The 12,328-nt window shown below is 42.7% G+C and overlaps 1 protein-coding gene across 2 annotated transcripts in view; it reads right to left on the bottom strand.

Annotated features, from left to right (window-relative positions):
• Positions 1-3,960: 3,960 nt before the first annotated feature.
• Positions 3,961-12,328, bottom strand: part of LETM2 (leucine zipper and EF-hand containing transmembrane protein 2) — an 8,990-nt gene continuing 622 nt past the window's right edge. The window contains exons 2-11 of one of the 2 annotated variants that reach the window (XM_026064483.1): positions 11,988-12,241; positions 10,711-11,167; positions 10,422-10,565; positions 9,861-9,995; positions 9,164-9,367; positions 7,810-7,929; positions 7,071-7,181; positions 6,837-6,926; positions 6,021-6,095; positions 3,961-5,404 (exon numbers count right to left, since the gene is read on the bottom strand). In XM_026064483.1, coding sequence (XP_025920268.1) covers positions 5,354-5,404; positions 6,021-6,095; positions 6,837-6,926; positions 7,071-7,181; positions 7,810-7,929; positions 9,164-9,367; positions 9,861-9,995; positions 10,422-10,565; positions 10,711-11,167; positions 11,988-12,034 — 1,434 coding nt within the window. In that variant the 5' untranslated portion in view covers positions 12,035-12,241 and the 3' untranslated portion in view covers positions 3,961-5,353. Of the gene's footprint in view, positions 5,405-6,020; positions 6,096-6,836; positions 6,927-7,070; positions 7,182-7,809; positions 7,930-9,163; positions 9,368-9,860; positions 9,996-10,421; positions 10,566-10,710; positions 11,168-11,987; positions 12,309-12,328 lie in introns of those variants that run through there. The other variant, XM_026064484.1, reaches the window with a different exon arrangement.

The raw sequence follows: 12,328 nt of genomic DNA, 5'->3' as shown, positions 1-12,328 counted from the left end.
TGCTATTAACTCTTCTTGTCTGTTGAGAAACTCAGTACTTGCCCCTTGTCTTACCAGAACACTGTAAACATGTGTTTCTACTTAAAGCCCTCGTTCTCAGAGTCAGGTGATTCATAGGCACCTCAGATAACTTTCCTTAAGTAACTCCTGTCTCTCTGTGGGTAGGCTGGAAAACATGAAAATGTTGATTCTACAGTTCCAAAAGCAAGGACACCAAAATCTCTCCTTTATGCTCCTSTGACTCTCCCTAACAGCTCCTATCAGGAGAGCTGTGTAGCTAGCACTGCCCAGGCACACAGCCACACTCATCCATGCTGCTGCTGCAATGGAATAGTAAATCACCTCTTCCTGTAATCTCTCCTGTGGCTTAGAAAGCAAGTGGGCTATGACTTACCTAGATTTATAACAGAGCACTAGTACTGATTTAAAGCTTACTGTTCCAGAGCCTGTCTCCTAAACAACTGACAGCCTCGTCCTGCTCAGCTGTTTATGTGTCCAGAATATTGATCTCTGTGGGATGCAGTTTTATGGCAGAGGAAAGAGATGAGCCTATTTCTTCTGTTCAGAGGACAACCTCTGGTCTTACTTGTTGCATCAGACAGATTTCTTAATAATGGCTACAAACACAGTAGCAATGAGCTTAAAGGTTGACATAAAGTAAGGCCTGGTGAGCAATTAAAAGAAGAGCAGTGGAGCACTGGTTTTGTGCTCTTGTTATTTATGCAGGGGCTTGTTTGGGAAGCCGGGAGCAGGGCACGGCTCCTGCACTCATGAGCGGCACTGCGCAGGGGAACCTGGCTGCTGCCTGTGCAGGCTATAGAGCCTCCCTCTCATGTGTTACAGCTGTCCTACTGTGCAGAGCAGCTGCTGTGTTTATGCGCACGTGTGGGAACCTAGGGGAACCCTGTTTTGAACTTACATGTGCTCCACTGGTGCTGGGTTGGGAGCTTCCTGCTGGTTACTCTCCCCTTCATGTTTGTGGAAGAGGCAGATGTGGTTTGGGGGAGACTGGTCTCAGGCAGTGCTACCCTGGTGTCTGCAGAGTGCTGTTCTGCCTGCGGAAAGCTCAGCTGCACAGCACTCGGGCAGGACTGCAAAATGTGGACTCACAAGGGGCCAGCTATGTAGTTTGCAAGTTCAAGTAACTTCATTTGCTGCTATTGGCTTGAGCTGGTCTGGATACAACAGAAGGGTCTGAGCTTTGAAGCTCAGCTGTTACTGCAGGCATGGAGAAAACAGAACCCTTTGAAGTCCTGTTGGTGCTGAAAACACTTCATTACATTCTGCGCTAATGAATGGCTTATTCTGTGAATTTTAAATTCTTTAACCATGATGGCTGCCTTCAGAAGGGCTCTGTCAAGAGGGCATTTCTGGGTAATGTTTCCTCTTGTGACTCTTAATTGCCCCTGGAAATCAAAACAATTTCTCAGTCAAACTTTGTCTTCCCTGACATAGACATTGGCTTGTTATTGTAGGGTTGCGTGCAAGGGCCAGACTCTTCATGTGCTGTTCTGTTGTTGTAGGGTTGCAGCCAGCTCCTTAAAATAAGAAAGAGCTAGCAGTGTGCCTTGTACATGTGGCTTTTACGTGTTGCTTGGGGAGCTGAAGCTTGAACCCAGCAGGGCTGTTGGTTATGTTTGGAGGATAGTGCTATGCTATGCACATGCTTGTCTTCCTTCCAAGCTGGCTCAGGTAGCCACAGAAACTGGGGAGCAGCAGAAACAGCAAACAAGATCTCAATGCAATCACAAGTATGACTTGTTTTTACAGGATCTGAGTCCCTTTAATGCTGTTTGCTGAATGTCACCTATATCTGGAGATAGGATCCTTGCTTAAATTAAAAGGGCTTCATAAATATCATGTAAACCCAGGGTGTGTAAGATCTCCACATCTGTTTTTAAAGGCTTTTGCAGTCTTACATTTGGCACTAGCTCCCTGTGTCTAGTCCTGTGGAGTCTTAGTTCTCCATCTCTAATGATGAGTTCACAGCCCTGCCCTATGCTACAGGAGTACCTGAAGATAAAGGCATCGAAGATCAGGATACATCAGCTACAAGGATGGAAGTAGGCAAGTACCATGCTTAGGATTAAGTCTGAGATGCTCCCAAACAAGTCAGTAACCTCCAGCAGCCTGCTTTGGGGCACTTCTGTACAAAAACTGAACGTTGCTGCTATCTACTGGTGGGAAGTGGCACTGGCTACGCAGGCACTGCATGGACATGGCTTTCTCCACTCCTGCATCCTGCTCGGGTAGGAGCTTGTTCATGGGACAGGCCAATCCCATGATGTAATAAGCCCATGAATCATTCAGACTCATTCTTTACTAAATATATGGTGTATTTGCAACGTGCAGCCATATGAGGCTCTGGCCCAAGCAAAGCCAGTGAAGAGAACTGCCAGACACTGCAAGAATAGCCTTTCTCATTCACATTCTTGCACAAGGACTTCTGGTGCAGCCCTCATAGTTGTGAGCAGTAGCATTTCTGCAGCTGTGCTTCCTGAAGTTGCAGGCAGGGAGAGAGGATCTGCTACTTCTGCTCAGTTTTGTCAGGGATGAGCGGCCATGTGCCTAAGCAGTGCTAGCTAGCCTGCTCTTCTGGTACGGGGGAATTAGTAGGAGAAGCAACACTTTCCATACAGCACTGTAACTGTTTCTCCACTGATTTTCACTCTTATGGGATATTATGTCAATATTGTGTGATTAGAGCACAACCACAATTCACTGTTTACTACCTGAATGAGTAGCCTTAATTTACCATCTGCTCTGTAGAAACAAGGAAATGCACAAGCTTCCCTATTAAGGACTTGCATCACACCCTGTTTGAAGACTTATTGTAGAGTCRAAGAGTAATGGGTCACCAATTACTTGATGTGAAACTGCCAGAGAGGGCAGCTCTCAGAGCCTGGTACAGGAGCCAGGCACAGCCTTGCATTTGATTAGGTATCAGCAGTTGTTTCCAGCTTAGAGAAAACATTGGCTGAGACTTATTTGTGCGACTGATGCATTGCCCAGTTACTACATGGCCCCTTTGCATTGTGCAAGAAAAACATGTCCCTTGATAATAGTAATGTAAACTATTGACTGTTGGCAAAGAATGGGAGCTTGGGACAGTGTAGCAGAGCTGGGAAAAAAATCATCAATGGTAATGGAATTTTTGCATGTATCTGCTACTATGGGACAGGGATCAGTTCCCCCCAATTGGATTAGTATGAGCTAAAGTACCCATCATACAGAGATGTCTCTTGAGCTGCAATTATGCAACACCATTTGCAAACAAATCTCAGGAGATCTGAAACCTTGGCTGTGTGGCAGCGACCCTCTGGTAATTGTACCTGCTCTTCTGACTACAGCCTTAGCTCCCAGGCAGCACTCACACAAGTCAATTACTCCAGCTTCTGAATTGACACAGCAGCTTCTAAGTAAAAGTGACTTGAGATAATGAAGTTCCATGACTGAACTGCTTGAGTGGAGTTGTCTTGGGATCTACAGCAATAACTTATTCAAGCTTATTTCACAGCTCTTTCTCTCATCTTGCACTTTAAGAAACCCTGTGTGACATTGCACTGAGCTTGTTATCAAATAGATTAACTTTCCTCCTGTCTGTAAAAGCATAGCTCTTCCTACTAGTCTTGAGTTCAGGAATTGCATCTGACCATTTGCATGTTCTAGCTGTAATACAGAAATCACTTGCATTCTTTTACTTCTACACTACTGACCTCAGTGTTCAACACAGTRAAATCTTATACTGAATGAGGCCTGTCCTCAGCTCTTTGGGGAAAGGCTTTTCTAGAAGAAGCAGGCTCTGCAGACAAGTCGGTTCTGTTCAAATAATAACAACTGTCAGTGCTATCAGAGACAAAGCTTTCTACTAAACAGACAAGTAGCCAAAGGCTATTCTATCCCCATCAGCAAAGTAATGACCACTAGCAACACCACACCCATGCTAAAATGAGGCAGGAGTGACACTTGAGCAATGGGGCATTTATTGAAATAACATTGCTCTAGTTTACTAACCACCAGTTAAAAAAAAACAGATATTCAGCACTGCATACTGCTTGTACTAACAAGGCAGAGATGCAGGTACAGAAGCATACTAACCAAAAAGCACAATACAATAGGAAGTCTTCCGCAAGCTGTTTCTGCACTGCTAATAAGTAACACATTTTAAAGTGCTGATAACACCTGACCATCAGCTGACTGGCTTTTTGGGGTTGGACGGTTCTAAAGGCTGTCTGACCTCTAAAAGAGATGTTTCATTCTACTTAGCACCAAGTCTAACTTTAATTTTACAGTAAATATAAATATCAGTGTTTAATGTCCATAAAGTGAGTAATTTTTGAACATTTACAYAGGTCAAAGTCCAAAAATTAACAAATTTTAAAAACAGCTTTTCATATACAGTTTACCAAGAAAACAGTCAACATTGGAATGTATGAAGAATTACTTATAAAGTATTAAGTCTGAGAGCACTTGCTGCTGCATAGTTTTGAGCCTGATAAGGTTTAACCAAGTCTTACCTCAGACTTGGGAAATGTGTGTGGACCTCCAGGTTGCTGCCCTCCAGCATGTGACCCAGCAGGATCCTGGAAAATGCAAGTCTCAATCTTCTGCTGCAAGTGTTTTGCACCTGGGCAGGTCCCCTGCTGCAGCTGTTATTGATGGGTTTGAGTGCTCGTGGAGTGGAAGCTGTCCTCTTAAAGCTCGGTAGGCAAGAGGAGAACAGTAAAGTCTTTCTGAACAGTTAAGTTCAAACACACCAATGAGGAGAGTGCTGGTCCTCCTCTCCTTTGCAGTGGTTAATCTCCTTTGTACAAATGTGACCATTAAATGCAATAGTTTACACGGTCATTTTGTGCACTAGTTATAGGTTAAACCATACAAACCAGGATCAAGGCCTGTAAAGCTGCAGCAGCAGTGAAAGCTGCAAGCCCTGGCTGCAGGGCTAAGCTCTTGAACAGGATTTCAATCTGCAGAATGGGCTTTCCTGCAGCTCCTGCCTAGCTCATCCTGTGTCCAGGCCTTTATGAAAATGGAAAGCTTTCTTACCTAAGGTTTAAGAGCATGTACACCTGTTCAGTAAGTAACAGCACAGACAGTAACATAAGTATTTACATATTTACAACATAAGTTAAAATGGGCATAGGGGATGCAGTACAAATGAGAAGCTGGCTCCATCTAGACAGCTGTAGCATGGCCTAGTTGCTAATAAGCTTGGAACAGACTGAGAGGCCCCTTAGGGCTACTGACACCTTTGTGTTTAAAGCAGCCTCCTGGAAAACTGCTCTTCTATTTTAAGGAGGTGGAGAGACGAAAGCTTTTCTCTTCATGTTGGAYGGTCCATGTTGGCTTCAGGCTAAACTCCATTGGCACTGGCCTTGTTGCTCCRAGATGCTTCCATTTTGGTCTAGATGTAAAAGAAAGCTGCAGACTTTAGGCAGTACCAATATAAATGCTTCTTAAAATCTGAAACTTTCTGAAGCAGGTATCTTCCATTTAGTATGGGAAGTTGTTCTAGAGAGTAACAGTCGACTAAGATCAAAGCTCTTCAGGGTGAAAGAGCATTTTCCCAATTKTCTAAAGTGGGCACCTAGATCCATGTGTAAACAGCTAAATTGAAATCAAATATTCACTGAAAGAAAACAATACAGGAAAAAGGCAGTTCACTGCAGAAATGTCTTTAAAGATTCAGAAGGGAACTTAATACCATTCTGGTTCTGACTGAAGGCTGGTCTGTCCCAGTGGTTAAAAGCAGATGCTTAGGGAAGAGTATGAACAGAACATGCTGATAATTCCCCAGAATGTTCCCCTACCTTCCCCAATTCGACTGGAGTCTTCCTCAGCCATATGTGGTACCTTTTGTATTTAACAACCCTTGATGCGGTTCTCTTCCATAAATTTCTCCAGTCACTCCCTGAACTAAATATCCACAAAATCTTGTAGCACAGAGTTCTGCAGCTTGACTACAAGTTGTGTGAAGAAAAATCTCCTTTTGAAAAGCCAAAGAATTTTGAAAATCTTACCTCTCGTGGTGGTGGCTTGACTGACACTTCTGAGACTGGCAGTTTCTCTGATGACTGAGATATAAATTCTTCATTCTTTAAGGAAAAAGGAGTTTTAAGTCACAAAACCCTATCAGAAAACAAAGCTGTAGCTAGACCCTGTGCAGTCCCTTCCCCTATCTGAATAAGGCTGTTCCCTGCAATGCACGTTTGTGAAAGCTATATGCTAGCATTTCCATCATTTCTCCTAGACTGCTCAACAGAGCTATTTGGAAATCTTTCTTGCAGCTGACACAATATTTCCCTTCTATCAGTTTGGACTAATGAATTCTTCCCAGCCTTATATTCAGAATTGTAAGCTTTGGCTTAATCCAGATATTTTGGCTCTTTTTGTCCTGGACAAAAAGGCCCAAGTTCACTAGGAGAGCTGAAAACAAGTCACCTTTAACCAGCTTCTGTTAGCTAAATATACCTGGATTGAAGTTGACTTTATTTGCTTTATGTGAATAAAGCAACTTAAAAGCTTGTGAGTGTTCTGCTGGAAGCCAGTAACATGGCACTGAATAACCAGCTGTTTCCAGAAGTAGGACTAGATGTGCCACAGCAGACCTCTTTACCTTTTCATCGCCTGTTACCTTGTCAAGACAGTCACTGTGAGGCTCTCAGGGGCAAAAACATGCACACAGTGCAAGAATATAAACTGTTTATGCGCTCTGTGCAATGGTGTCACATTGCCTCCCCCCCCCCCCCCCCAAAAAACTTTGGAAAGGTTTGCTCTTCCCAAAGGTCACAGCACTATACATTCATTTTTCTACTTGTAGACTGTTATATTCTAACCTTTCTTCCCTGTACAATGGGGGCAGAATCCACTAGAGTCTCTTGATCTTCAGGAAGAGAAGGCATGACTTCTTCAGCAGTTTCATCTACCTAAGGAAGAATACATAACTCAGTACAGTTGACTTCTTCCACTTTGAGGATCAAGGAACAAGTTTCATATATCTCAGTGCTTCATTTTTCATAATGTATAAATCTCTAAACTATTAACCTGAAAGCTTTATTCAAACAACTCACCTTATTTTGTGGTACCTGAACAGATTGTGGCTTTATATCTATCAAGTACAAGGCACGGGAAAGCAGGAGTAGAGAAGGTGGAACATTTTCTTTTAAATGTAGATCTAGCCACTATTAGAAGAAAAGAGAAAGAAAAGTTATTTTATATTGGCTCTAAGACATACATTTAAACTTTGTACTTATAGCACTTCTTGTCCTTAAATATCTTAAAGTTACTTTGGATTTGGCTAATGCAGTTTTAAGTTACCACAATGAGAAGAAATAGTTTTGAAGAACTAAGAATGCTGTATGAAACAGATAATGTAGAGGAAGCTTCCAGAGTTGAAGCCACTAGTGAGGTACCAACATCACTACTCATGAACAGCCAACAAGGAAAACTAAGTACTTTGAATTCTCTACAGATTATCCAAAATATAGCACCTACATCAGTATCCATAATTTGAATGCTTATAAAAGACCAGTGTTGGCTCTATTACAAGTCTTGGCTCTTTTAGAAGCTTAAAACATCTTTGTTCCTTCATTCTGTTTCTACCAGACCTTGATGCTTTTGGTTTTCTCTTTAGTCTATGGCATAATCTGGATATTTCATGTTTTAAAGCTCAACTATGCAGGTCAGGATCAGTCTAAAAACACTTGCAGGAATTCTCAGTGAGACCTGTGCCTGTTTGATCTGAACACTGCGCACTATTCTGTCCCAGAAGAAACCTTGCCAAGCAAGAGTAGACCAGACTCTACTTGCCTGTCTGAGCTGTTCTTTCAGTTGTTCTGCCGAGAGACCCAATGATCGCATTCCTCTAGCTCTGCATGCACTCTGAAGTTCAGACACACTTAAGCCATTGACTCCTTCCTTGGCAATCATCTGAAATGAAAAAGAATGTTCCTGTCTAGCCATACAGTAAGCCAAAACCCTGATGTACTTGATAAGCTTGAGGCCAAAGAAATGTCTGCTTAGATAAGTGCACATAAAGTCATAGCAGTACAAAAAGACAAGACAGAATTGATTTTGTGGATAATTTATTCTGTCTTTGAAAGCTGTCAGTCTTCAGCTACAGAAGGTGGAAAAACTTTGGTCTTGACTTCTGAAGTACTAATGAGAATGATTTCACTTTTACATATGATTCTACAGGTTTGAATTTGCCTGCAGGTGGGTAATCCTGAGTACTGTCAAGACTGCACACTTTAAAGCTGAACCTGTAGTTGCCTATGCCTTTCAGAACTGGCCACTTCTTAGCAGTTAGCAGTTCTCTAGTCTTTCTTCCACATCCTAGTAAGATTCTTAACACCATTTCAAATCACAGTTTTTACAAAGTCACAGAATGTAGGCTGGAAGGGACTTCTGGAGGTACCCAGTCCAGCCTCCTGTTCAAAGCAGGGTTAGCTTCAAACTTGCTTCATACTGCTCAGCCTTTTCCACTTGTGTTTTGAGTCTCCCTCAAGAATGAGGATTCCTCTGGGCAGCCGTTCCTTTTTTTTTTTTTTTTTAACCCACATGCTGTGTCAATTTTTTCTCCTCATTATCAAGTTGGAATTTTCCTTGCTGAAACTTACGACCATTTCCTATTGTCTTTTTGCTAGGTACTTCAAAGTCCAGCTCCATTTTCTCAATAAATCCCCTTAGCTGAAAACAGCAAGCAGACTGCCTCTTAGCTGGGTTTGTTTAGCCTGGAGAAGGCCACTTCATAAGCTAACATATAAATTCACATTGAGCTCAGTTGGTTAGAACCTGTTTGTTTTTTTCCCCACACAGCACTTATTACAGAATTAGAATCTCACTTTACAAATTAGTATGACTCCAGAATAAAAACATAAGGGTATTCTAAACAGTAACAATACTCTGCAGTGCATACTTGTTAGGGTTCACGAAAGGCAGCAAGGGGGCAGGGAGATGAACTCTCATTCTGTTTTTTTCTGGAATCTCTCACTGGGAGAATCCCACTCCCACCAATATTAAACTTCACACATCCCAGGATGGAGTGTGGGCAGTGATACATGTTTTATGTAAGATGGCTTATCTGTGATTCAGAGGGCAGAACTTCAGATAGCTAAGAAGCATGCATTCCATCTCAGCAGTGTCTGTGCTATTTTAAACCTACCTCATCATCTGTCTTGATAGTCCTGAGTCTCAGCAGAAGTTGGAAGCGAAGCAGATTGTTGGTGCCGATGGGCTGTAGCTCAAGCAATTTGCATAGGGCTACCAACTGTGGCCGTTCCAAGTGTTCCAGGGTCAGTTCATCCTCAAAGAGCTTGGAGAAGCGCACAATCTCTTGGGTACTAGGCTGGTGACCAGTGTGACGAATCTGAACAACAAAGCAGAGGCATCATRGCCAAAAGCCATTCAAACTAAAATGGAATCATGGTTTCCAAACTCTCTTCTCCCTCTAAGGAGCCCCTTCCCATTTCTTACACTGGCACTCCTTTCTCTTGCTGGAGACAAAGAATGATATAGTTAAAAGCCCAAAGTAAAAAGGTGTCTTTGAGGGGCCACTCAGGATTTCATAGGGTAAAACTTTAACTGTTGTTCCAAGATGAAAATGCTTGTCTGAATAGTTATCTCTGACAGACTGGGTCAAAAGATAGTTTCACTAAGCTATTAGCTGCAAGAGGGTATACAATTAATCAATTACAAATACCTGACAGCACATCTCTGTGCTGTCAAGTCTTCCCCCAGTCCCCACACACATCCCACATTCTCTGCCCCAAACAAGAGCACTAAAAAACTGGTACATATCACTGCTGCCATTCTCAATACACTTAATAGACTGCTGTCATCCCCCAAACAGCCCATTTTACCTGGTGGACATAGGAAGAGAATTGTTTTCCTTCTCCTGTATCTGCTTTGTTCCTTTTGGCCATCTCTGCAATGGTTTCCTGCAGGAACTTTGCTAATTCCAGCTTTGCATTTAATCTCTTTTTTTGCTTTTCTTCCTGCATTTAGGAAATAAAATATAATTAGAAATTCCACTTGAAAAGTGGGAGTGAGCGGGGTTCTGGGGAAGAGCAAGACTTCAGTACCAAATTCAACAGGTTTTGATTCATTTAGAAATCAAATTGTTCATCACTACCATTGTCAAGCTACTCTTGATGCTTTTTCAGGTCTGAACAGCAAAAATACATGTCAGTGTCATTCCCAGATACCAGGCTAATTCTACCAACAGGACTTGTGCATTTTTCATAAATACATATACTTTAATGTTTCAAAACGTTTGACTTGAGGCTAGAACAATCTAATAATTGTCTTAAATTCACAAAGATGAGGATTACTTTGGCTAGATACTATCCTTCTCTGCTAGTGGCTCAATGTCTGTAACTCAATGCAATGGAGTGCATAATGTCTTCAAAAAGGACACAAACCTTTTTTGACTCTGTCTCAAATGTTGAGGGCAACATTTCAGGGAAAATTTTCAAGAATACAGGTAACAGAAATTCCATGAAGGGCACAATGACAAATACCAGGAAAGGAACCAGCCGGAAGAGATCTGCACAAGTTCTCAGCAACTGTACAGAGAAGAGCACAGCATGGATTATTATTCAATTGTGCAAAAAAATTGTTCTAAAGAAACTTGGAAAATGAGGGGTTGCATTTCTTTAGTTACAATAAGCCTCTTAATGCATTTTAGCATTAAAGGTGTCCGGCACTTACCCTTCGTCTCTCTCTCCTAGTGAGAACCTGACCATGTAGCAGCCTCCATAGCATCCTGGCAGCAACCTTAGTGTCGATCCAAAGCAAGTGGAATCCATTGTAGTAATGTTTCAGTTCATCCACAATTTTTTGGCGTAAAGACTTTTTTCCCACAGCAGTGTCTATTCCTTGTTTTGTTGGAGTTTTAAGAGGCTCAGTGCCCTGGTTTACAGTACTTCGGTTGGGCGGAGGTTTATCTTGAAGTTCCTGATGCAAGTAAGCGGATGTGTGAAATGTTCGCACAACTTTAGTTCCTGAATGAGGTAGGCCAGTGCCCAGCTGTGTGTGGTGCAATGACTGCTTGTTTTTGGAGTGTCTTATGCAAGTCCGGTTTAAATGAGAATCCACTAGCTGGACAAAAGCAACTGCAGGAGAATATGGAGAACTGGAGTGCACAAGGAGATGGGAGCTTCTGAAACTAGAAAAGTATTTAAGCGAGTGACAGTGCATTGTGGCTGAGCTAACTAAACATTACATATGAATTAATGCTCTTAGTGCCAGATTAATCTTGTGGAATTACTCTTGCGATTCCTTCAGTACCTGAGGTTCTGATTCTTCAGCAAAAGACAAAATACTGAGAATTTGTCTCATGTTATTAACTTTTCTCTGAAAAGAGTAACTCAAGACTTCAGACCTCTTCTAGAAAGCCCTTCTAGCAATTGCATTGGCTAAAATTTACCAGTTGCAAACTAAGAAAAAGCAAAACATTATCTTTTTCCCAAGTGTTTCGAAAATGACTCTCTGCATTTGCTGTCTCCCATACTCCCCCTGCCAGCAACATGCTGTCAGCTGGAGAAGACAGGCTGAACACTGGAGAGAGACACATGGTTAGATAATTTGAGCTCTTATTTGTATAAGGACCAGGATGAAAAGACCTCACAGACTAATACGGATTATAGCAACTGCAGAAAGCCCTTGTGTTTTACATAAATCAAACTTAATACTACTCGTGTTTGGCCAGCTAATCTCTTGTGGAAGTTTGGGCCATGTCTACTCTAGTTTAAAGCATTGGTTTTGCCCTGAATTTGCATGCTATCAAACACCAGAACAGCACCAGTCACCCTTAACATAGAGTGTTAAAGTAGTGTTATGAAGCAGGAGAGCTGCCTCATTTTCATATGCACGAGTGACCACCCCTAGCTTAATTAATAATTTAATAACAATTCAGTATGAAAACTAACAGGAAGGAATGTTCAAGCATGAAGTATATGTGAAAAATTAAGCGTTCTATATTTTACCTTGACCTGGCTATTGCACACAGCATGCTGCAGCTGTAGAAGGCCATGGTGCCACGGAGTTATCAGCTCTGGCTGGACACCGGGAGCAGAGGGACGGTCATTTCCAACAGCGAAGGGCGAGACGGGCGTCAGAGCCTCAGGGAGCTGGCGGTGAGTGTTGCGGCCGTCCGTGGGAGACGTCCCTCCATGCTGGGGGGCCAAGCCCTGGCAGGGCACCGCGGCACCTCTCGGGCATCACCTCCTCTGCTGCACCGCTGTGGTCAGTGTGAGGGGAAGCTGTGACGGGGGCAGGGGCTGCGGGGCGCCTCCTCGGGAGGTGCCCCCCCCCCCAAAGTTGGGAA

This window comes from Apteryx rowi, unplaced genomic scaffold, assembly GCF_003343035.1.
Source record: "Apteryx rowi isolate R43461 unplaced genomic scaffold, aptRow1 scaffold_217, whole genome shotgun sequence".
In the NCBI taxonomy this organism is placed as follows: Eukaryota; Metazoa; Chordata; class Aves; order Apterygiformes; family Apterygidae; genus Apteryx; species Apteryx rowi.
Note: the sequence above shows the minus strand (reverse complement) of the source record. Positions and strands in the feature narration are given on the sequence as shown.